The 26,907-nt window shown below is 39.8% G+C and overlaps 1 protein-coding gene across 1 annotated transcript; it reads left to right on the top strand.

Annotated features, from left to right (window-relative positions):
• On the top strand, positions 1-25,969 carry PSKH2 (protein serine kinase H2). The gene is given in 8 exon segments (XM_032609562.1): positions 1-130; positions 581-653; positions 4,515-4,851; positions 4,853-4,958; positions 4,961-5,073; positions 5,076-5,183; positions 25,752-25,782; positions 25,785-25,969. Coding segments are annotated over 8 exon segments (1,083 nt in total).
• Positions 25,970-26,907: the final 938 nt, after the last annotated feature.

Below are 26,907 nucleotides of genomic sequence, written 5' to 3'. Positions count from 1 at the left end.
ATGGGTTGTGGCGCCAGCTGCCCGCGCCGGCCCGGGTCGAGCGGGAGAGTCAAGGCCAAGGCCGCCCCGGAGTCTCTAAGGATGCAGGTGGCCCGCCTCCGCGCCAAGTTCGACCCCGGGTCCTTCCCAGGTAAAGCGGGACGTGAACCGCAGGCGGAGGGGCTGGGTTGAGCAAGGTGAACCGCTGACCGAGGCGCCCTTAGAGTTCCCCTCGACTTGACCCGACCTTACGCTTCTTTCTGATCAAAGGCCTCAGACCTCCCTAAATCGTCTCTGCCCTTTGAGATGTAAATCTTTTACAACCCAGGAATGTCTTTCTCAAGGACCTGGGCGCCAACCTTTTGAAATGTAATCAAAGAAAGATCGAGGCTCTATCTACCAGTGTCTGTGGGAGGGTAGGAATCTCACTTCCATGACACCCCTTCCTCCCCTAATGCCCTTGAGCAATTTCCTACAAGTTCACTCCAGCCTTACAACTCTCTTGCCTTGTGTTTCAACAGTTGAGTTCAGTCTCTCCCATCGCAGTAATTTTGACCCCTCTTGCAATAGTCTGGAATAAAGTCTTCCTTGATGTTTTTAGCAAGTGTCCAGTGCAATTTCTCTTTGAAAGAGGGGGGAAGTGCAGAAGATAGGGAAAGTTCAAGACTGAAGAAGTAGGGACTTCCCTGGTGACGCAGTGGTTAAGAATCCGCCTGCCAATACAGGGGACACGGGTTCGAGCCCTCGTCCGGGAAGATCCCACATGCCACGGAGCAACTAAGCCCGTTCGCCACAACTACTGAGCCTGTGCTCTAGAGCTCGCGAGCCACAACTACTGAAGCCCGCGCACCCAGAGTCCATGCTCTGCAACAAGAGAAGCCACCGCAATGAGAAGCCCGCACACCGCAACAAAGAGTAGCCCCCACTTGCTGAAACTAGAGAAAGCCCGCACACAGCAATGAAGACCCAATGCAGCCAAAGATAAAAATGCAGCCAAAAAAATAAAAAGACTGAAGAAGTAGGAGCCGCAGGGAGGAGAGGGAGAGAATCCCTGACCTCAGAGCCCTGGGGGGACTTGCAATACATACACTGGAGCTGGGGTGTGTGAAGGATCTTCTGTTACGTTCTAGAAAAGGAGATCATAATTAGTGGTAATAGAAACAGGGCTTTGAATCAACCAGACTTGAGATCCACTCCCGTCTTTTCTATTGTGTGTCATTGGGAATGTTCCTTAGCCTTTTTCCTTCCTCAATTTCCACCTCTGTAAAATGGGAATAATAATAATAGCTGCCTCGTAAGAATGCTGTGAGGATGATTAAGTAATATATGTAAATGATGCTGCACAGTGCATGGTGCAGGTCCTCATGTAGATACTGTTATTGTCTTCATAAGATGACCATGTAAGAAATGAACAAGGAAGTCTGGCCAGTTGGTCGGCCTGAGAAAGAATTTCCTCAGGGTGCCCCACGTTGGCCAGGTGGAGGAAGGACATCATGGAATCCCCTCCACTCTGCAGCGTTTGGTTGGACACAGTGGTAGGTGGCTTGACTGGATTCTCAGGAACCCTTCTAGTCCTAGGATTATACGCTCACCTCATCACAGTGTTCTGACCAGAGTCTATGCAGAGCCATTTCCTGGCATCCTTGGGAAATTCTGGTACAAGGATGACTTGAGGATTAGTCTAGTATCTGCTAAGCTTAGAGAAGAACAAAGTTGGCTGATGCAACTGAACTTGAATCAGAGGGGATATGGGGTCTTGTCAAGACTGAATTGATTGGGTGGCATCTCTGGTCATCTGTGACCAGGGGGTCTGGTCTAGTCTTTATCCACCCTCATAACCTCCACCTCCGGGTTAGTCCCAGGCCCTTAGATTATGACAAAGTCATAGAAGTAGAGGATCTCAATATTGGAAAGCTTTAGAGACTAACTAAAGGCTCTTCCTTAACCAATGAGGAATTGAGCCCAAAAAGATTAAGTGACTTATCCAAGTTGGTGACAGAAATGGGTCTAGAACACAGTTGTCTTTACTCTCCATTGTGAGCCCAAATGATAGATGATAGAATTTAAGTCTGACTATATTCACTTTCTTCTTGGGAGTTCATTACAATAGCTTCTGTCAAACCGGTTGCGATATTATTATTGTTTCCATGTTTCATTTTTTTATCATGTTCAGTTTGTGGCAGCTGAGGTCAAAGTAATAATTTTGTTTCTTATAATCTCTGGGATGATGTAAAATTGCATGACCTACAAACCTGACTTTGAGGCTGCTTTGTGAGAGGGTGGGAGTGGAGGGTGGAAATGGAGGAGGTGGGTTGGCCTTGTAGATGCATCCTCCCATGCCTGATTCCATTCTTAATGTTTTCAAAATAAGGCGATAATTTGGAAATAATATTCATTCAGTGAATTGTTCTCTCATTCAACATTTATTGCTGTCCCCTCTGTGCCAGGCGCTACACAAGATATAGTCACCCAAGTCATAAAAATAGTCACCATTGTCATAAAAATTGTCACCATCCTCTTAAAAATAGTCACCATCCATGGCCATCAAGGGTTCACAAGCAAGGCCACAGCTTCAGGCTTTTGTTGTGGGACGTTTGTTATCTGAAAGCATTTATTTGCACTATAAATTTTGGCTTAAAGCTTACTGTTTCTTCCAATGCCAAATTACTGACATTTTTTTAAGCATTTGGTTTATGAAGGCTTGTAACAGTGTTGAATAACACTCCTTTTATTTGAGTGAGAGTGTAGTTCCTCAGAAATGGTAATTCGTCTGATAGCTGATGATTAATCCCATGAGCAAATGAATTTTCCTGCGGTTTTGAGGGCATAGTCATAAATTAGTATTTGCAAAGTGCTCTCATCCACATTAGAGGTAATGTGTTGGTCTGCAAAGTAACAGAATTTGAAATGCCTGTGATTATCTTCAAAATCACACTGGGAATGCATGTGAATAAAAAAAGCAGAGTTGGAAAGAGAAGAGGGGACAGAATCCATTTAAGATTACTAAATTGCTATCTGTTTTGATAAGGCAATTGGCCAGAAAATTAAATGCACCATATAGAACAAAGCTATTTTCTGTAAGCTGGTACAGCCAAATGCCATTTTTATTCAGTAAACACAGGAATATAAGGAATAAGTAAGTAGACAAATGAAAAAAACTACAGGAAGAATAAACTCAGCAGTAAGAAGTAAGGCTGTTTAAAGTACAGACTGATATTTGCATTTGAATCTTTGGTATTCAGTATGTGACTTAAAGAATTACCTTCTCCCTGTGTCCTCCTTGAGTACATGCCATTCACTGGCATTCTTACCTGGGAGAAGTTTTAGTAAAGTGGGAAAAGCACCAAATTATGATGCAAGTAAGGAGACCTGGGTTCTGATCCTCACTCCACAAATTAAACAACCAATCAGCTAACCTGATCTTCAAATGTCTTCATTTGTAAAATGAGGGGTTGGATTAAATCATTCTCTAATATTCTTTCCAGCTTAAAATCATGATTCTAAGTCAAGCACTTTCTCAACATTTCTTAAATAAAGATAGAAGGTTAAATTTTGATAGGATTCTTAAATTTACATAGACATTAACACAGGTAACTAAAGTTTAAGATCCCTAGCCTTTGAAATCCTAGCTGACTTCCTGGTCTTTCTGAGAGATGATTACTTTACACATTACTGACATACATCCCAGGTTAAAATTTGTTGGCTGTGTAAAATTGCAAGCACAGTTGCGTCAGGTAGGGGGATCTATTGAGAGCTGCTGGCTGCAAGGGGGTCCTGACACCATTGCCGCCTGTCTTCTGAAAGCTGCACTTATAATAGCGCAACCATGCTGACTTTCGCAATGGTACATCTACTGAGGGGCGATTTGGGGTGATACCTTGGGTGAGATACGAGTTATGCCTGGGACTGAGAGCTCACAGTCTAGCAACGTGAGGAAGCCTACTCTTTGTACCCTGTCTCCTGATATGGTTTCCTCCATCTTTGGAGAAGTTATAAATAGGACTAAGCTTCTTTTTTATTCTCTCCACCTGGTTTGGTGGTTGCTGTTGCAGAATGATAAAAACAAGAGTTGGAGGGAGGAAAGAAAATGGTAGATGGAGGCCCCAAAATTCTTCAAGGAAATTTTGGAGAAATGCATTTGAAGGAATTGGATTTAAATACCATCTATTGCAACTATCAATACAATCTGTGTGGCCTTGGGAAATCACTTAACTTTTTAATATCACCCAGCAGGAATTTTATAGGATAAGATTTTTAAAAATATATAATTCCTGGCACATAATAAATGTGTAATAAATGGTAGCTATTGTTATTAAGATTATTTGTCTTTCTACTAACTAATTACTTTTATATCACTTGCCTCCATTTCAAAAGAGGATTTGGGGTAACTTTCAAAAATAATGAACACAGATATGCAAGGAAATTGGATGGGGGGAATATAAAGCTCGAAAGGATGATATAAAGCATCTAATTAAATAATTTTAAAAATCATCACTTCAGAGGGTAACAGATTTATTTGGTCTTTCTTCCAACAGATATGATATCAAGGCTCTTATCAGGACAGGCAGTTTCAGCAAGTTTGTCAGAATGGAGCAGAAGACCACCAAGAAACCTTTTGCAATAAAAGTGATGGAAACCAGAATGAGAGAAGGCAGAGAGGCGTGTGAATCTGAGTTCTCCATCCTGTGGTGGGTTAGCTATCAATACATCGTCCAGCTCCTGGAGATCTTTGAGACCCAAGATCAAGTTTACATGGTGATGGAGTTGGCTACAGGAGGGGAATTCTTTGATGGACTCATCTCTCAGGGATACTTTACAGAGCAGGATGCTATCAGAATCCTCCACATGGCTGGTGATGGCATGAGGTATTTGCAACGCATTGAAAATAACTCACAGGGACCTAAAGCCCGAAAATCTCTTATGTCATCACCCAGGTGCAGAGTCAAAAATTTTTATCACAGATTTTGGGTTGGCAACACTGGGAACAAAAGTGGTGACTGTACAGTGAGGATGCTCTGTGGGATCCCAGAGTAAATAGCCTCTGAGATTTTGCTAAGGAAACCTTACACCAGTGCAGTTGACATGTGGGCTTTTAAGGCCTAATCACATATGTTTTACTTCATAGATTCCTGCCTTTTGATGGTGAAAGCCATATGAGAATTTACAGGACGATTCTGAAAGGCAAATATAATTACAGAGGAGATGTAAGCGCTCACTTTCTTTCTATTGACTTGGTCTTGAATAGAGTTTCTCAACATTAGCGCTATTGCCGTTTAGGGCTAGATGATTCTTTATTGGGGTTGGGGTGGGAAGAGGTGATGGGGTGGGACTGTCCTGTGCATTGTAGGATGTTTAACAGCATCCCTGGCCTCTACCAACTAGGTACAAGTAGGTACACTACTAGCAGATACTGGTAGATACTGATTTCTAGTAGCTACACTAGATACACACCTTCCCCCAGTTGTGACAATCAAAATTGTCTCCAGACACTGTTTTTTTTTAAAGAACTATTTTTATTTTTATTTTATTTTTTGGCTGCATTGGGTGTTTGTTGCTGCGCGTGGGCTTTTCTCTGGTTGCAGCGAGTGGGGGCTACTCTTCGTTGTGGTGCACGGGTTTCTCATCACAGTGGCTTCTCTTGTTGCCAAGCATGGGCTCTAGGCACGCGGGCTTCAGTAGTTGTTGTGGCTCATGGGTTCTAGAGTGCAGGGTCAGTAGTTGTGGCGCACAGGCTTATTTGCTGGGAACTTCCTGGACCAGAGCTCGAACTGCATTGGCAGGCGGATTCTTCACCACTGCGCCACCAGGGAAGCCCTGTCTCCAGACATTGTTAAATGTCCCCAAGGGGGCAAAATCACCCCTGGCTGAGAGCCCCTGGTCTCAAGGTAGCAAGAGCCTCCATTACTGAGTTGTCTGTGGTTAGCCCATGACATTGACAATCAAGTAGATGAGTGAGTTTGCTGTTGTTTCTCCAATCATCACGCAGAGCCTGAGCCAGCTGAGTGGATTAATGTGTACTCAGAGGCTCAGCATGCTGCTTGGGTGTTTGATGAGAGATTTTCTGCCTTGATTCTAGATGATCCACACGCTTTTTGAGATGTAGTGTTTCCTCAGTGAAATGTTTAACTTCACAGTTTGTGTACAATATTTATCCATTGTTTAAACTTGGAACTCCCAGTGTTTACGAATGTGTTAACTTTTTTGTTTTGTTTAAGGAAGGAAAGTTACCAATAATTCTCTGTGGGAAGCCTGACAAAATAGGAAATTCACTTCCTGTTGAGCAAATTTATTTTATGTTTAACTATAAAAGGGCTTTTTTTCCCACATAAAGAAAAGTATGGATAGTTTGATTTTACCTACTTAAAGTGTGACATCTATATGTATAACATCTTAAGCAAAATTGAAAGCTAAATAACAAATTGAAAAATAATATTGTCTATACTCTGACAGATTTAATATCTTTTTCTTTTTTTTTTTTTTTTTTCGGTACGCGGGCCTCTCACTGCAGTGGCCTCTCCCGTTGCAGAGCACAGGCTCTGGATGCGCAGGCTCAGCGACCATGGCTCACGGGCCCAGCCGCTCCGTGGCATGTGGGATCCTCCCGGACCGGGGCACGAACCCACGTCCACCGCATCAGCAGGCGGACTCTCAACCACTGCGCCACCAGGGAAGCCCCAAGATTTAATATCTTATAGTATATGTATATATTTTTTAAAAAACTGATACAAATTGACAATTGAGAACTGAGAATTACATAGGGAGATAGGAAAGGATGGGAAGAATTCACAGACAATGTAAACCACTGATTTAAAAGCTTGAAAAAAATGTCTAGCTTCACTAATGACCAAAGAAATGCAAATGAAGACAACAATATCTTTGTCTTTCAAACTGATAAAGATAAAAAAAAAACACTCAACTTAATTCTACTCATTGCTGCTAAGAATACTAAGAGATTAGCCCTGTTATTCACTACTGGTAGAGGATAAATTGTTGTAGATTTCTTGGAAAGTAGTTTGGAAAGATACATCTAGAACTTTTAAAAGTTTACGTATTTTGATCTACTAATTCCACTTTTAAGAATCTAAGGAAATAATCTGAGATGCAGCAAGGATTTCAGTGTCAAGAGGCTCATCTGGGCTATACTACAAAAGTGGACAATTGAAAGGAGCGCTAAGAGAATGTTTGAATAAATTATTGAACATTCATATGGTAGTCCCTAAATTATTCATGTTTAAAAATTATAAGGGTATTGGAAAATATTTCCAATATACTGCCAAATTAAAACAAACAAACAGAATACAAATTGTGTACACGGTATTAACACAAATCATGTGGGAAAATGTATGCATAGGAAAAAGTCTTTGAGGAAATACAGTGTAATGCAGTATAATGTTAACAGAGCTTATCTCCCGGTTTACGGATTATGTACCATTTTAGTTTTCCTCTTTATAGTTTGAGTATATCTGTATTTCTGTTTTGGTTTTGTTTACAAAGAACATATATTTCTGTTTTGGTTATCTATTGCTGAATAACAAACCTTCCCTAAACCTAATGCCTTAAAATAACAACCATTTTATCATGACTCATGATTCTGTGGGTTGACAGGGCTCAGATTGGTGACACTTCTGCTTCACATGATGTTGCAGTCATCTGGTTCTTGACTGCGATGGAGTAGCCTTGATGACCCCTCAAATGGCTGACCTCTTGGTGGGAAAGCTGGATTAACTAGGTCACTGGGACCACTCCGCCTTTTTCTCTCTCCTCTCTCTGTACATCTCAGGGCCCTTTTCTCTTCATGGGGTTTCTCCACGTGCTCTCTTCAGCAGGGCAGTCAGACGTTTTACATGGCGGTTTAAGCTTTCCAAAAGGCAGTATTCCAAGAGGGAGACAAGAAGTCGCCAGTCCTCTTCAAGGCTGGGCTTGGAAATGGCACAGCATCCCTTTTGCCTCATTCTATTGGCTACTGTGAGTGCTAGATCAACCCAGATTCCACGTGCAAGGAGACCACATAAAGTGTGGCTCCAGGGGGCCTGGTCCATTGGGGCCACATTTGGACTAGATATCACAACGCCTTTTATAATGTGCAAAAATAATAAACAATTATTCTATTAAGAGGTCCTTTTGTCAGGTTTAATTCAGAGGGTTTCTAACATCAGGTTCCTCAGAAGGCAGCCCTGAGAAGAGGGTTCATGTACAAGTAATTTATTAAGGATAGACTCCCATGGACACAGGTGAGGGAGTGAGGGAACCAGGATGGATAGGGGAGGAGGCCAAGGCCATGGAGGTGAGCCTCATCCCACAGCGTTTTTCCATCCTGAGGCAGGTGAGCTGGGTCTTCACTCCCACCCCTCTCTGCTGACCCGTGGGGTGGTGGTGATAAGAATGCTGTGGCAAATACTCACTGCTCTCTGGGATCAAGACAGAATGACCCCCGAAGCCCAAGGGTGATGATGAAAAAGATCGAGGTGCTGCGTTTCAAAAGCAAAACACTCCAAAAGAGTAGAGTATACACACATACTGAAAAGAGGGGCTCAGCGGCAGGATGGAGCACTGATATCTCCATGATGTCATGCTCTATCTCTTGAGGAAATGCCTGTCTGTAGCCCCAGAGTACTGAAAGCACATACCACAGAGCAGAAGTGCAACTGCTTTTAATAACTTATTGGATTTATATTCCCTTGGCCTTCCTCCCCATACTTGTCAGCCACACATGTCTACATATTAACATTTTCTTTTAATATTACCAAGTGTCTTAGTCATCTTGAGCTGCCATAACAAAATGCTACAGACTGGGTGGCTTAAACAACAGAAATTTGTTTCTCACAGGTCTAGAGTCTAGGAAGTCCAAGATCAAGATGCCAGCAAGGTAGGTTTCATTCTGAGGCCTCTTCTCTTGGCTCACAGGCAGCTGCCATCTCACTGTGTGCTCATTTGACCTCTTCTTTGTGTGCATACAGAGAAAGAGAGAATGAACTCTCTGGTGTTTTTTTCTTATGAGGACACTAATCCTATCAGATCAGGGCCCCACCATAATGACCTCATTTAACCATAATTACTTCCTTAGAAATTTCATCTCCAAATACAGCCACACTAGGGGTTAGGACTTCTATATATGAATTTCGGAGGGACACAAACATTCATTCCATGACACCAAGGAAACATATGTCGATAGACTCAGATAAGGGTATCATCATGTTTTTTCTGTCATAATATTGTTGTCTATACCTATCAAGAAGTCCAGTAATTTCTAAATGCACCAATTTTATTTAAAAACCAGGGTGACCATCAAGTCTGGAAGCATAGGTGTGATAGACAGAATAATGCCACCACCCTCCTCCCACACACCCAGCAAAGATGTCCACATCTTAATACTCAGAATCTGTGGCTATATTAGTTTACAGGTCTTTATACTAGTTTACAAGAGGAAATTTGCAGACATGATTAAATTAAGGGTTTTGAGATGAGGAGATTATCTTGGATTATCTGGGTGGGCCCAATGTGATCATAAGCGTCTTTATATGTAACAGGGAGGAAGAAGGGTCAAAGTTAGAGGACATGTGAAGACAGAAAGATAGGTTGGATTAATGTGTTTTGAGGATGGAGGAAGGGGTCACAACGAGCCAAGAAATGTGGGTGGTCTCTAGAAGCAGGAAAAGGCAGGGAACAGATTCTCCCCTAGAACGTCTGAAAGGAACACAGCTTTGCTGACACCTTGCTTTTAGTCCATCTCTAAGAGGAACACGGCTCTGCTGACACCTTGATTTTAGTCCCTAAGATCCATTTCAGACTTTTGACCTGCAAAGCTATAAGATGATAGATTTGCATTGTCTTTTTAAAAAGTCCTGTTGTCTATAACTGAAATTCCAGGTGTGACACATTGTGTGAACCACTTCTTAGCTCTAGAAGTCAGATGGAAGAGTGAAATAAATAGCATCAGAACATCCAGAGATCTCTTATGGTAAAGAAGAGAGACATGTTTAATATAAATAGCTGATACTTTACTAGACACCTGGCAGATCTGTACTCTAGTCTCACCCATGTCTAGGCAAAAAATTAGCTATAATGTTAATGTTTAATTTTTCTTGATTTTAGTGTGAAATACATTCCTTTTCATGAAGCTTTTAGGACCATTCCACTGTTGTTCTTTCCTTTTCTGAATACTGTTTAGGATTACCATAAATTTCTTTTGTTTTGACATTTAATCTATGTGTCATCTTTCTAAGATATTGTAGGCTCCTTGAAGGCTGGGATTCTGTCATGTTTTTCTAACCGTCTCCAATATGATATCACAAAGAGGTAAGCATAGACATCGCATTTCTTAAAACTAAATTACTTTTAAAAATTGAGATTCTGATTTATACCTACATGAGTAAATGGATCTCAACCATCATTGCATTGAGCATAGAATACAAATTTTAATTTATGGTATGGTAGGCTATTAGATAACTCATATTTTTAGTTGCTGAATTAATTAGGTACATTCTGGAATATTCAGGTGGTTTAAAGGCTGCATTTATTTTACTGGGTTTTGCAGGATAGAGGTGGCGGTTCCCCATTCCAGGTGCTCCTGGCAATGCCTGAGGAGCAACCAGGGTAACAAAACACAGCACATGGTGGAAAGAGGTGGAAGAGAGCAAAGAGTTCTTCCCCACTATGTGAGGGAGACCTTTGCTTATCTACTTGGTCACCAATGCCATCACAATGGATTTCAGCATGGTGGCAGGGCTTGTGCTGGAGTCTCATCCATAATTCTCCTGGAGACCATTTGACGCATGCTTGTGTGTCTCCACCCCTTCCTTCTTCCTGGCTAGGCTTTCTTCATGTCAGGAATCAAGCTCAGCTTGGGGAATACCCACATGAAAAATGCTCGGTGTCCCTGCTCTTAGGGATCTAGCGCTCTTGTCTGACAGTCCACGTATTACTATGTATCTCTTCAAATATGAAGGCTGTGATACACATAGGAAAAACGGCTCAAAGTCCATGGAGCAAGGGAAGAGAGCCTCTCACAGTGTAGGAAAGCTGGGTCAGATTTCCTGGAGAAGGGGACATTTGTGCTGTGACTTGGTGGAAGAGTAGGAGTTTCTGAATGGGAGATGAGCACATTCTAAGTAGACAGAACAACATATGCAAAAGCACAGGAAACAGAATAAGTTGACTAGTAAAAATTAAGACTTTTAGAGCATTTGTGTGCATGTGAATGCATATGTATATGAGTCTTTTGTAAAGTAGCATAGTGTAAATGTTAAGAGCACAGTCTGGAGCGATACTGGCTGCCCTTCACTCCCAGCTGTGCCATTTACTAACTGTGTAACTCTGGGCTTGCTTCTTAATTTCTCTGTATCTCAGTTTCTTCATTTGTAAAACAGAAATAATGACAGTATCTGCCTAACAGGGTTGTTGTGAAGATCAAATGAGCTAATAGATGTAAAGTGCTTAGAATAGATTTATATGTTAGTACATATGTAGTCAGTGCTATATATGTGTTGGCTATTTCTGTTATTATTACTATTAATAAGGGAAATATTGGGAATGAAAGTTTGAATTTTACTTAAGCAATATATATATATATATATATATAGAGAGAGAGAGAGAATATATAGTTATCAATTGTACCTGTCTCACCTTTTAAATGGAATAGTGAGAAATGTGTGGTGTTAGATTTTTAATATTGATGATAAATCAATTACACATTCTTGCCAATTAGTTAAGAAACACATATTTTGCCTAATTATCTCCACTATATCACAGAAATCTTTTTTTGGTGTGAAGTAAATTGATAATAAAGTGAGTCATAACCATATTAGCTAGCTGACAAGGATAAACACTGGTATTAAAAAGATATATATATATATTTTTTTTAATAAAATTATTTTATTTATTTATTTGTTTCTGGCTGCGTTGGATCTTTGTTGCTGTGCGCGGGCTTTCTCTAGTTGTGGTGAGTGGGGGCTACTCTTCATTGTGGTGTGCGGGTTTCTCATTGCCGTGGCTTCTCTTGTTGCCGAATACGGGCTCCAGGCACATGGGCTTCAGTTGTTGTGGCTTGCGGGCTCTAGAGCACAGGCTCAGTAGTTGTGGTGCATGGGCTTAGCTACTCCGCGGCATGTGGGATCTTCCCGGACCAGGGCTCGAAGCTGTGTTCTGTGAATTGGCAGGCAGATTCTTAACCACTGCACCACCAGGGAAGCCCTAAAAAGATATTTTAAAAATAACCCACATGGACGTTAATAGAAAGTGGTGCCCATCTGCTTAGATTCACCTATGATTGATGTACTGTTAGGAAGAAATTTACTGATATGTTCCCTTGAAAGGAACAGATCTGATGGATTATGCTCACCAGCCATGACCCCAGTTTCTTTCTATTTCCTTATCTCCACTAGTTTCTCACATTTTTTTCTTTACTATATTTCTCCTCTACTCAGGTTATTAAGTAGGAAAAAAAGGAGAGGCGAGCAGAAGATTTGGTCCTTTAACTCCCGTTCATTCTCTTTCCATCCTGACCAGAATGCCAATAATGAACATTACACTATATCTCAGGCCATAATTCTTGTAATTTGGTTCCTATTCCTGTGTTTTAGTTCCTAAGTACTTCTGCTCACAAAAAAGTGGTGCTTAATATTTCTTTAATGATATTTTTACTTTAAAAGTTGTTTTACAGAAATAATTTAAAGATTATAAATCTTTCAAATTGGATTTCATTTTCTGCTTGTCACTTTCTTCATCTCTTCTTTGACTCACCTTAAATTGAATGTATGTATATCTTCTTTTAAACTCCATCACCAATAGTGAGTGTTTGTAAGAATTAAAACATAGAGAAGCTTCAAGATGGTGGAAGAGTAAGACGCGGAGATCACCTTCCTCCCCACAAATTTATCAGAAATACATCTACATGTGGAACAACTCCTACAGAACACCTACTGAACGCTGGCAGAAGACTTAGACCTCCCAAAAGGCAAGAAACTCCCCACGTACCTGGGTAGGGCAAAAGTAAAAAATGAAAAAACAGAGACAAAAGAACAGGGACGGGACCTGCACCAGTTAGAGGGAGCCGTGAAGGAGGAAAGGTTTCCACACACTAGGAAGCCCCTTCACGGGCGGAGACTGCTGGTGGCGGAGGGGGGAAGCTCCAGAGCCATGGAGGAAAGTGCAGCAACAGGGGTGCGGAGGGCAAAGCGGAGAGATTCCCGCACAGAGGAGCTGTGCCGACCAGCACTCACCAGCCCGAGACGCTTGTCTGCTCACCCGCCGGGGCGGGCGGGGCTGTGAGCTGAGGCTCTGTCTTCCGTCAGATCCCAGGCAGAGGACTGGGGTTGGCGGCATGAGCACAGCCTGAGGGGGCTAGTAAGTCACAGCTAGCCCGGAGGGAGTCCGGGGAAAAGTCTGGACTGGTCGAAGAGGCAAGAGACTTTTTCTTCCCTCTTTTGTTTCCGGGTTTGCGAGGAGAGGGGATTAAGAGCACCGCTTAAAGGAGCTCCAGCGACGGGCGTGAGCTGCGGCTATCAGTGCGGACCCCAGAGACGGGCATGGGAAGCTAAGGCTGCTGCTGCCACCACCAAGAAGCCTGTGTGCGAGCACAGGTCACTATCCACACCACCACTCCTGGGAGCCTGTGCAGCCCCCCACTGCCAGGGTCCCGTGATCCAGGGACAACTTCCCCGGTAGAACGCACGGCACGCCTCAGGCTGGTGCAATGTCACGCTGGCCTCTGCTGCCACAGGCTCACCCTGCATCCGTACCCCTCCCTCCCCCGGCCTGAGTGAGCCAGAGCCCCCAAATCAGCTGCTCCTTTAACCCCGTCCTGTCTGAGAGAAGAACAGACACCCTCAGGCGACCTACACGCAGAGGCGGGGCTAAATCCAAAGCTGAAACCCAGGAGCTATGTGAACAAACAGGAGAAAGGGAAATTTCTCCCAGCAGCCTCAGGAGCAGCGGATGAAATCTCCACAATCAACTTGTACCCTGCATCTGTGGAACACCTGAATAGACAATGAATCATCCCAAATTTAGGAGGTGGACTTTGGGAGCAACGATATATATATATATATATATATATATATTCCCTTTTTCTCTTTTTGTGAGTGTGTATGTGTATGCTTCTGTGTGTGATTTTGTCATAATAGCTTTGCTTTTACCATTTGTCCTAGGGTTCTGTCTGCCCATTTTTTTTTAATTCCTTAAAAAAATCTTTTTTTCCTTAATAATTTTTTTATTTTAATAACTTTATTTTATTTTATTTTACTTTACTTTATTTTATTTTACCTTCTTTCTTTCTTTCTCTTTTTTCTCGCTTTTATTCTGAGCCATGTGGAGGACAGGCTCTTGGTGCTCCAGCCAGGCGTCAGGGCTGTGCCACTGAGGTGGGAGAGGCAAGTTCAGGACACTGGTCCACAAGAGACCTCCCCAGCTCCATGTAATATCAAACGGTGAAAATCTCCCAGAGTTCTCTATCTCAGCCAAGACCCAGCTCCACTCAAAGACCAGCAAGCTACAGTGCAGGACACCCCATGCCAAACAACTAGCAAGACAGGAACACAACCCCATCCATTAGCACAGAGGCTGCCTAAAATCATAATAAGGCCCAGACAACCCAAAACACCACCAGACGTAGACCAGCCCACCAGAAAGACAATATCGAGCTTCATCCACCAGAACACAGGCACTAGTCCCCTCCACCAGGAAGCCTGCACAACCCACTGACCCAGACTTAGCCACTGGGGACAGAAACCAAAAATAACAGAAACTACAAACCTGCAGTCTGTGAAATGGAGACGCCAAACACAGTAAGTTAAGAAAAATGAGAAGACAGAGAAACACACAGCAGATGAAGGAGCAAGGCAAAGACCCACCAGACCTAACAAATGAAGAGGAAATAGGCAGTCTACCTGGTAAAGAATTCAGAATAATGATAGTAAAGATGATCTAAAATCTTGGAAATAGAATGGAGATAACACAAGAGATGTTTAACAAGGACCTAGAAGAACTAAAGAGCAAACAAAAAATGATGAACAACACAATAAATGAAACTAAAAATTCTCTACAAGGGAACGATAGTAGAATGACTGAGGCAGAACGGATAAGTGACATGGAAGATAAAAAAGTGGAAATAACTACTGCAGAGCAGAATAAAGCAAAAAGAATGAAAAGAATTGAGGACAGTGTCAGAGACTTCTGGGACAACATTAAATGTGCCAACATTCAAATTATAAGGGTCCTAGAAGAATAAGAGAAAAAGAAAGGGACTGAGAAAATATTTGAAGAGATTATAGTTGGAAACCTCCCTAATATGGGAAAGGAAATAGTTAATCAAGTCCAGGAAGCACAGAGAGTCCCATACAGGATAAATCCAAGGAGAAACACACCAAGACACATATTAATCAAACTATCAAAAATTAAATACAAAGAACAAATATTAAAAGTGGCAAGGGAAAAACAACAAGTAACATATAAGGGAATCCCCATAAGGTTAACAGCTGAACTTTCAGCAGAAACTCTGCAAGCCAGAAGGGTGTGGCAGGATATATTTAAAGTGATGAAAGAGAAAAACCTACAACCAAAATTACTCTACCCAGCAAGGATATCATTCAGATTTGATGGAGTAATTAAAAGATTTACAAACAAGCAAAAGCTAAGAGAATTCAGCACCACCAAACCAGCTTTACAACAAATGCTAAACAAACTTCTCTAGGCAGGAAACACAAGAGAAGGAAAAGACCTACAATAATAAACCCAAAACAACTAAGAAAATGGTAATAGGAACATACATACCGATAATTACCTTAAAAGTAAATGGTTTAAATGCTCCAACCAAAAGACATAGACTGGCTGAATGGATACAAAAACAAGACCTGTGTATATGCTGTCTACAAGAGACCCACTTCAGACCTAGAGACACATACAGATTGAAAGTGAGGGGATGGAAAAAGATATTCCATGCAAATGGAAATCAAAAGAAAGCTGGAGTAGCAATTCTCATATCAGACAAAATAGACTTTAAAACAAAGACTAATACAAGAGACAAAGAAGGACACTATATAATGATCAAGCGATCAATCCAAGAAGAATATATAACAATTGTAAATATTTATGCATGCAACATAGGAGTACCTCAATACATAAGGCAAATACTAACAGTCATAAAAGGGGAAATCAACAGTAACACAATCATAGTAGGGGACTTTAACACCCCACTTTCACCAATGGACAGATCATCCAAAATAGAAATAAGGAAACATAAGCTTTTTTTTTTTTACATCTTTATTGGAGTATAATTGCTTTACAATGGTATGTTAGTTTCTGCTTTATAACAAAGTGAATCAGTTATACATATGTTGCCATATCTTTTCCCTCTTGCGTCTCCTTCCATCCCACCCTCCCTATCCCACCCCTCCAGGCGGTCACAAAGCACCGAGCTGATCTCCCTGTGCTATGCGGCTGCTTCCCGCTAGCTATCTACCTTACATTTGTTAGTGTATATATGTCCATGCCTCTCTCTCGCTTTGTCCCAACTTACCCTTCCCCCTCCCCATATCCTCAAGTCCATTCTCTAGTAGGTCTGTGTCTTTATTCCTATCTTACCCCTAGGTTCTTCATGACATTTTTTTCTTAAATTCCATATATATGTGTCAGCATATGGTACTTGTCTTTCTCTTTCTGACTTTCTTCACTCTGTATGACAGACTCTAGGTATATCCACCTCATTACAAATAGCTCAATTTTGGGAAACACAAGCTTTAAATGATACATTAAACAAGATGGACTTAATTGATATTTATAGGACATTCCATCCAAAAACAACAGAATACACATTCTTCTCAAGTGCTCATGGAACATTCTCCAGGATAGGTCATATTTTGGGTCACAAATCAAGCATTGGTAAATTTAAGAAAATTGAAATTGTATCAACTATCTTTTCCGACCACAACACTATGAGACTAGGTATCAATTACAGGAAAAAATCTGTAAGAAATACAAACACATGGAGGCTAAACTGCACACTATTTAATACCCAAGAGATCACTGATGAAATCAAAGAGGAAATCATAAAATACCTAGAAACAAATGACAATGAAAGCACAATGACCCAAAACCTATGGGATGCAGCAAAAGCAGTACTAAGAGGGAAGTTTATAGCTATACAAGCCTACCTTAAGAAAAAAAAAAGCATCTCAAATAAACAATCTAACCTTACACTAAAGCAATTAGAGAAAGAAGAACAAGAATACCCTAAAGTTAGCAGAAGGAAAGAAATCATAAAGATCATATCAGAAGTAAATGAAAAAGAAATGAAGGAAACGATAGCAAAGATCAATAAAACTAAAAGCTGGTTCTTTGAGAAGATAAATAAAATTGATAAACCATTAGCCAGACTTATCAAGAAAAAAAAGGGAAAAGACTCAAATCAATAGAATTAGAAATGAAAAAGGAGAAGTAACATTTGACACTACAGAAATACAAAGGATCATGAGAGATTACTACAAGCAACTGTATGCCAATAAAATGGAAGAAATGGACAAATTCTTAGAAATGCACAACCCTCTGAGACGGAACTAGGAAGAAATAGAAAATATGAACAGACCAATCACAAGCACTGACATTGAAACTGTGATTAAAAATCTACCAACCGGGCTTCTCTGGTGGCGCAGTGGTTGAGAGTCCGCCTGCCGATGCAGGGGACATGGGTTCGTGCCCCGGTCCGGGAGGATCCCACGTGCGGCGGAGTGGCTGGGCCCGTGAGCCATGGCCGGTGAGCCTGCACGTCCGGAGCCTGTGCTCCGCAACGGGGGAGGCCACAACAGTGAGAAGCCCGCGTACCGCAAAAAAAAAAAAAAATCTACCAACCAACAAAAGTCCAGGACCAGATGGCTTCACAGGCGAATTCCATCAAACATTTAGAGAAGAGCTAACACCTATCCTTCTCAAACTCTTCCAAAATATAGCAGAGGGAGGAACACTCATAAACTCATTCTATGAGGCCACCATCACCCTGAAACCAAAACCAGACAAAGATGTCACAAAGAAAGAAAACTACAGGCCAATATAACTGATGAACATAGATGCAAAAATCCTCAACAAAATACTATCAAACAGAATGCAACAGCACATTAAAAGCATCATACACCATGATCAAGTGGGGTTTATTACAGGAATGCAAGGATTCTTTAATATACACAGATCAATCAATGTGATACACCATACTAACCAATTGAAGGAGAAAAAACATATGATCATCTCAGTAGATGCAGAGAAAGCTTTCGACAAAATTCAACAGCCATTTGATAAAAAACCTCCAGAAAGTAGGCATAGAGGGAGCTTTCCTCAATATAATAAAGGCCATATATGACAAACCCACAGCCAACACATCCTCAATGGTGAAAAACTGAAAGCATTTCCACTAGGATCAGGAACAAGACACGTTTGCCCACTCTCACCACTATTGTTCAACATAGTTTTGGAAGTTTTAGCCACAGCAATCAGAGAAGAAAAAGAAAGAAAAGAAATTCAAATCGGAAAAGAAGAAGTAAAGCTGTCACTGTTTGCAGATGACATGACACTCTACATAGAGAATCCTAAAGATGCTACCAGAAAGCTACTAGAGCTAATCAATGAATTTGGTAAAGTAGCAGGATACAAAATTAATGCACAGAAATCTCTTACATTCCTATACAGTAATGATGAAATATCTGAAAGTGAAATTAAGAAAACACTCCCATTTACCATTGCAACAAAAAGAATAAAATATCTAGGAATAAACCTACCTAAGGAGACAAAAGACCTGTATGCAGAAAATTATGACACTAATGAAAGAAATTAAAAACGATACAAATAGATGGAGAGACATACCATGTTCTTGGATTAGAAGAGTCAACATTGTGAAAATGACTCTACTACCCAAAGCAACCTACAGATTCAGTGAATCCCTATCAAACTACCACTGGCATTTTTCACACAACTAGTACAAAAAAATTCACAATTTGTATGGAAACACAAAAGACCCTGAATAGCCAAAGCAATGTTGAGAAAGAAAAACGGAATTGGAGGAATCAGGCTACCTGACTTCAGACTATACTACAACTACAGTAATCAAGACAGTATAGTACTGGCACAATAACAGAAATATAGATCGATGGAACAGGATAGAAAGCCCAGAGATAAACCCACACACATATGGTCACCTTATCTTTGATAAAGGAGGCAAGGATACGCAGTGGAGAAATGACAGCCACTTCAAGAAGTGGTGCTGGGAAAACTGGACAGCTACATGTAGAAGAATGAAATTAGAACACTCCCTAATACCATACACAGAAATAAACTCAAAATGGATTAAATACCTAAATGTAAGGCCAGACACCATCAAACTCTTAGAGGGAAACATAGGCAGAACACTCTATGACATAAATCACAGCAAGATCCTTTTTGACCCACCTCTTAGAGAAATGGAAATAAAAAGAAAAATAAACAAATGGGACTTAATGAAACTCCAAAGATTTTGCACAGCAAAGGAAACCATAAACAAGACGAAAAGACAACCCTCAGAATGGGAGAAAATATTTGCAAATGAAGCAACTGACAAAGGATTAGTCTCCAAAATTTACAAGCAGCTCAGTAACAAAAAACCAAACAATCCAATAATGGACTGGGTTAAGACCTAAATAGACATTTCTCCAAAGAAGATATACAGATTGCCAACAAACACATGAAAGAATGTTCAACATCATTAATCATTAGAAAATGCAACTCAAAACTACAATGAGATATCATTTCACACCAGTCAGAATGGCCATCATAAAAAAATGTACAAACAATAAATGCTGAAGAGGGTGTGGAGAAAACGGCACCCTCTTGCACCGTTAGTGGGAATGTAAATTTATACAGCCACTATGGAGAACTGTATGGAGATTGCTTAAAGAACTAAAAGTAGAACTACCATATGACCCAGCAATCCCACTACTGGGCATATACACTGAGAAAACCATAATTCAAAAAGAGTCATGTACCAAAATGTTCATTGCAGCTCTATTTACAATAGCCAGGACATGGAAGCAACCGAAGTGTCCATCAACAGGTGAATGGATGAAGAAGATGTGGCACATACATACAATGGAATATTACTCAGCCATAAAAAGTAATGAAACTGAGTTATTTGTAGTGAGGTGGATGGACCTAGAGACTTTCATACAGAGTGCAGTAAGTCAGAAAGAGAAAAACAAATACTGTATGCTAACACGTATATATGGAATATTAAAAAAAAAAGAAAGAAAGAAAGGAAAATGGTCAGAAGAACATAGGGGAAAGACGGGAATAAAGATTCAGACCTACTAGAGAATGCACTTGAGGATACGGGGAGGGGGAAGGGTAAGCTGGGCCAAAGTGAGAGAGTGACATGGGCATATATACACTGCCAAACATAAAATAGATAGCTAGTGGGAAGCAGCCACATAGCACAGGGAGATCAGCTCAGTGCTTTGTGACCACCTTGAGGGGTGGGATAGGGAGGGTGGGAGGGAGATGCAAGAGGGAAGAGACATGGGGACATATGTATATGTATAACTGATTCACTTTGTTATAAAGCAGAAACTAGCACACCATTGTAAAGCAATTATACTCCAATAAATATGTTAAAAAAAAAAGAATTGGAACAGTGGTTCATCTCACTTTGACTGTGTGGATGTTAGCCTTGGCATAAGGGATAGTGATTAGAGTGGAAAATACCTATTGGCTTCCTTGATTATGTTGCACTTCTTGACGTTGATCTTATCAATGGAATTCATGGAGTTGAGGGGAAAAGAACTATTTGCATAAAGTTTTCATAAACTTAGAAATATCTGGATTTAATATTATATTTATATTATTTATATTATGGTTTATGAGACATAATATAGGAACTAGTTCTAAATGTATTTTATGTATGGAAGAATGGGGCAACCGATGATTTAGCATTCAAAGGCCAATTCAATTTTTTGTTATTTTTCTTATCATCCTTCTTTGAGGATAATCTCTGCCGAATCCTTTTAAAGTTTCAGCAGTTTCTTTATCAGTGAAGAACTTAAACCATCCCTCCCCCCATGTCAAGAGCCTCAAAATTATCCTATTAACTTACAAAAATATCTTCTTTATGAGCCTCATGTAGGATTAATTGGCTCCTTCTCCATTTTTTATTAGATGTCACCTATAATAACTTGTGAATGTCTATTCACTTTTTCCAGGGTTTACAAATGTCCCAACAGATAGAGCATTGTGACATAATTAGTCAAATCAGATAGAGCATTGTGACATAACTAGTCAAATCTTGACTTCGAGCAGTTTCAGCTTTGGCAAATATAAGACCTAATTTGAAGTCTAGGGAGTCTGAATATTGGGAAGAAAGAAAACCCCTTAAATATCTATGACATAAAGATGATGTACAGAATCTCCTGCTTTTTGAAATGAGGAAAAATGATTTTGCCCAGTCTACTGCTAACAAAGTTATGGAGAGTTGTCAGTACTTTGGGGCACATTTAGATAAAATTTAATTGTAAAGCTTAAGTGAAATCCTACCAAGGCCATAAGGCTAAAGTTCAAAGAAGGAAGGGAAATGCTTGTCGGAGGTTTATCACCAGGAGAAATTTTAATAAAAACTACAGTTTCTGAGGGGATTAATGTTACCTTGAGTGCTCCTATTCCAAGGATTTGAATGATAGCTTAACTATCTACCTAGAAAAATAGATGTTTGTAGTTTTATGAAAACTTATGATTAAATCCACCAGTAATTACACTTTACTTCTATAAGCTCTATATTTATCAAGTTTCAACATTAATTATAATCCTTAAATTTTTTTCTTCCAGTTTTATTGAGGTATCATTGACATACCACACTGTATAAGTTTAAGGTATACAGCATGATGATTTGACTTATATACATCATGAAATGATTTTCACAATAAATTTAGTGAACATCCATCATCTAATAGAGATACAAAATAAAAGAAAAAGAAAAAATATTTTTCCTTGTGATGAGAACTCTTAGTATTTACTCTCTTAACAGCTTTCATGTATAACACACAGCAGTACTAATTATTAAATCTTGTATATTACAACCCCAATACTTATTTATCTTGTAACTGGAAGTTTCTACCTTTTAACCACCTTCATTCAATTCCTCTTCCCCCTTACCACCTGCCTCTGGTAGCCAAAAAATCTGATCTCTTTTTCTATGAGTTTTGTTTGTTTTTGAAGTACAATTGTCCTACAACACTGTGTTAATTCCTAGTGCACAACATAGTGATTCAATATTTCTGTACATTAAAAAATGATCATCATTACAATGTTTAAAATTTAAGACATTGCATCCAAAATTTTAGGGACTACATCTATATCGCATGTGCTTGTGCTTGTGGTGTCTAGTTTTTAATAATGATGTTTAATAATGATTCTCTGTGGGAATGCCTCAAAGGAACCAAAAAATATGAAAGCTTTGACTAGTCATATGAATATTATTCATTTTTAAACTAGTTACATAGTCAGTTTTTGTATATTTGGTAACCTTCTGCACAAGCTATTACATTACCTTTATTAATCAGTGTTCATTAAAAGAAAAGAATTAACATGGGAATCTGGAATATAGGACTCTGTAGTCTCTTGCAGGGGGAGATGGGAATCTCTATGGGGACTCCTGGGGCTCCTGGGGAGGAAAGTGAAGGAGACTATAGGATACAAAGCTGTGGGCAACCCCTAGGTAAGAGAATCCTGGACAAATAATTTAATTTGAGAGCTGATGCATAAAATTAGAGGTGAAAGTAGGGTCTGGTTGTCAGAATGAGGAAGAAGGGCAGGAAAGGATGGGGTGGAGGACAGAGCCAGTGAATGGAATACTGCAGAGAAGGCCAGGGAGCACCAGGTGAAGGGGAAGCTGGAAGACTCTGCTGAACAATAAGCCAGCAAGAGCCTCACTGGGGCAGGATCCAGAGAGCCAGACTCTTTCAAAGGCCCCGCACTTGGGTCACATTAAGAGAAAAGTATTCATCAACAGATTGGAAAGCAATAAAGTACTATCATCCCCTACGTCTCTGTTTAGAGGCAAAGGAGTCAAGACATCAATAGAATATGATACCATCCTTCTAAAATTTTTTAATTCCTCCAAAGCTAATAGTGCAATTGCTAGTATTGAATTTTACTTTTATACCCTTTTTTGTTGTTGTTTTTTACAGTTTAGCTAGTTTCTATTAGAGAGGACAGAGAAATAGGCAGAAATGAACAAAGGAAGAGAGAAGAAAGTGGAGAAAGCCCCATATTGTCCACAAATATTACAATGTACTTGTAACTAATTGGATGAGCTTGGGATAAAAGAAAGTGCTGTCTTTCTTTTTACATGGTTCATTACTGCTTCACACAGAATAATTTTTTTTAAGGACTTACATTTATCATGGTAATAATAAGTGGAATTAGTCTGAGAAGTTTGGGATAATTTGCATCTTCTTGTCCTCTAAATATTGTTAGTGAGGTGTCTATAGAAGTACTGAGGAGGAAGTTACGTTGTGATTTAATAGTAACCACGACAAAAGCAACAACAATCTTCCTAATATTTTATGCTTTGAAAACCATTTTTCACATACTTTATTAATTTGTTCCTAATAGGAGATATGATGATCCCCATTTTTCTGATGAGGAAACCAAGATCTTGAGCTGAGTGTGGCCAGTCAGCCTGTCTGGTCCAGACCCCCTTACCTCAATCTGCAGCTCTTTCCACATTAAGACGGGTTAACTGGCTGGCTGACAGCAGTGTCTCCCTGAGACTGTGGAGAAAAGCCAAATGGGAATTTTCAAGTCAAAGAGTGGGAGTGGCCATGTCTAAGAAGAGAAATGGTGAGGAAAGCCTCATTGGACATAACGTGGATGTGAAAGCTGCTGACAGAACTTAGTGATGTCATCAGGTGACAGTTGGTCCAGAGTAGGAATTTGATTCAACCTGTGGTGCCACAACCTGATTGGTTTGTGTCATATAACACTATTAGTTCAAAAATTTTGAGCGTGCACACTCAGTTTTTATGCATTTCTAGAATATGTACATGTATGTATATTAATCTGTTTTATACTTTATAAAACAGAGACAAAAATAAAGTTTGGATTAAGAAGATAAAAATACAGTAGAAGTCCTAAAATTTTTTTCCTTGTACCTGTTGTCTTCTAATACGTAACTTGAAACTGTCTTCTACATACCCTCTAGTTGTTCTTTGTGGCTCAGGGATTCTGTCATTTATAACCTGTGTTTGAATAATGAGCTTTGTCTGAAGAGTTCTTTTCCAGGACACTAGTTACCTTATTTTCTGCAACTGCATTTTCAATATATATTCATTTGGTCATCTTAATGAGCTCTCCATAAATCTCATTGCACATATTTTATATTCTTTCCAGAAAGATTCAGTTGCTTGTCTTATAATGCTCCACTGAAGACATCTAATTTAACCTTCATTTAACTAGACATGAGCCCAGATAAATATGTCTGGATCCAGGGCCAAATAAATGTCTAGCCAAAATCAGAGGACATGCCATCATGAGTTTCAGCTACTGACATGTTTTGTCTAGAGTTGCAAGGTTTATGTTTTATTTTCCCTGTGTTTGGCAAGTGTGTTCATTTATTTCAGGAATTTTATTTTTGGGATAAACATTTCTCGTATCTCACTTATCTAAATAAACTGAAGGAAAAAAAGAAGAGTAATTTCTTTACTGATTTCTTTGATCCAGATTCTCAGAATGCTAAGAGATTGGAGGCTGTGATGTTTATGTATGGAGTTTGATTTTTCCTTCCACAAGGACAAAGCAATAGCTTGTAAGGATTCCCTTATTTTTCTTGAGATACACATATCAACCAGAAATTTCTGTTTGCAATATAGCAAATATATGGTCAGTTTTCTCAATCTCTCTCCTTTCTAGATAAGGAGGGATACAAAACCATACTATTTTCCAGATACGTGTTACATGTTGATAGGTAATACAGAAAACAAGTGTGAGGAAAAACAACAGCCCTCTTGTCCCCATCCTCACAAAAGTCACTATGAATTTCTGTCATTGTACTTAAATTATGTGCAAAAGCTGTAGATTTTGCCAGAATACGTCCTTGAAACATCAAATAGCTGGTTGAACATGTCATATCTCTGCTACGGGCTGAATCCCGCTTGTAGGCAACTGACTGGGAGTCATGAGGGCCCTGTGTGCTCAAAGGAAAGGCGCTGTGAGGGATTCTTCCCCAAAGTCCTCTTTTCTCTCCAGGCAGTGGAGAGGTAGGCATCGTAAGTCCAGAGTAAGTTTTCAAAGGGAGAGAAAAGTTGATGATTTCCCAGTCCATTCCACTTTCCATTCTAACTCATTCCTGGAATCGTAGGGGCTCTCTGACTTGACCACAATGGGGTAAATACTCACCTGATACTGGTGGAGTTCACCAACAAGAGCTGCTTCGCCTTATCCAGCTTACGTGAACAGGATGTGGAAACTTGCATCGCTGCTGGCAGCACACTGGACAGATTTCTGGAAAAGAATTCTCATTCGTTGGACAGAGAGTTTGGAAGAGAATTTTTGTGTTGGTTTTTTTTCTTTTGCTAAAGAGAGATTTTTTTTTTGTCTTTTCAAAAGTGGAATTTTAGGTTCACTACATGTTTAATGATATAAGCTCCGAATGGTTTATTTGAAGAAGTCATTTGGATTTAATAAGCATTGACCTTTGTAATTAAGAACATGATTCTGTATGTGTGTTTTTATTTTATTTATTTTATTCTATTTTATTTATTTACTTTTCTTCTTAGCCTTGGCCAACTATTTCCCACTGGGTGAAGGACTTAACAAACTACTGATTTTGGAGGCTAAACATCAAGTGTCAGCTGGGCAGGCCCTGGACCATCCCTGGGTCCTCATGATTGCAGGATCTTCCATGAAGAATCTTTAGAGGGTCATTTCCCAAAACTTCATGCGGAGGGCATCTCCCCAACCCCAGAGTCCCAGATCTGCACAATCTTCTAAGTGATGTTCTTATCATAAATCAAGGCATATGTGGAGCAAGAGAAACTTAAAGGTAGAAGAATCACCACTATCTGCACTTTAGTGAGCAGATGAACTTTAAAATCACTTTATCCAATTTCAAGCCAGATACATTAACTTCATTAATAGCATTACGTCAGTAGGGACCATTTCATCATGATTAAGGCACCCTAAAGCTCCAGGGATCTGAGAGTATGTGGTTATTGTTGGATAACGGTGACTTTCACTTTTAACATTTTTTGATCTATAATTTGTCCCATATTTATATAGGAAATAAATTCTCCAAAATTACTGTTGTAAACGATGACTAACATAGTAAATACTTAGTGCATTTATGTAATAGGAAAGAGTAGATAAAGAAAATCTCTTAATAATTGGTGGATTAAATAAAATATGAGATTATAGGAATAAGGGATGAATATGTGAGGGAATGATGAATCAGAGACATAGCAGGCATTGTTAGATATGGAGAATAAATGTACTTATCCTGAAATTACTGATTTGCAGTTAAGACCAGTATATGGTGTTATTAACCCCTGGATAACACTCAGGATAGTTACAGGTGTCTGTTAATTCCATATTTAGTCTGCAAGTATTCATAGAAATTGTTAATTATGGGGCATATAAAAAAGCTTAGCAGGTAACAAGATAAAAATAAACCAGTGGGACTACCTCAAACTAAAATGTTTCTGTATAGCAAAGGAAACAACAAAACCGAAAGGCAACCCACAGAATGGAAAAGAATATTTGCAAACCATATATCTGATAAGAGGTTAATCTCCAATATAAAATGAACTTGTATAGCTCAATAGTAAAAAACAAACAAACAAACAAAAAAACAAACTAATAAACCCAATTTTTAAAATGGGCTAAGGGCTTGAATAGACATTTCTCTGAAGAAGATGTATAGATGGCCATCAGGTA

The sequence above is a fragment of the Phocoena sinus genome, chromosome 17, assembly GCF_008692025.1.
Source record: "Phocoena sinus isolate mPhoSin1 chromosome 17, mPhoSin1.pri, whole genome shotgun sequence".
NCBI lineage: Eukaryota > Metazoa > Chordata > Mammalia > Artiodactyla > Phocoenidae > Phocoena > Phocoena sinus.
The sequence above is the reverse complement of the archived record's forward strand: the minus strand, read 5'-3'. Positions and strand labels throughout refer to the sequence as shown.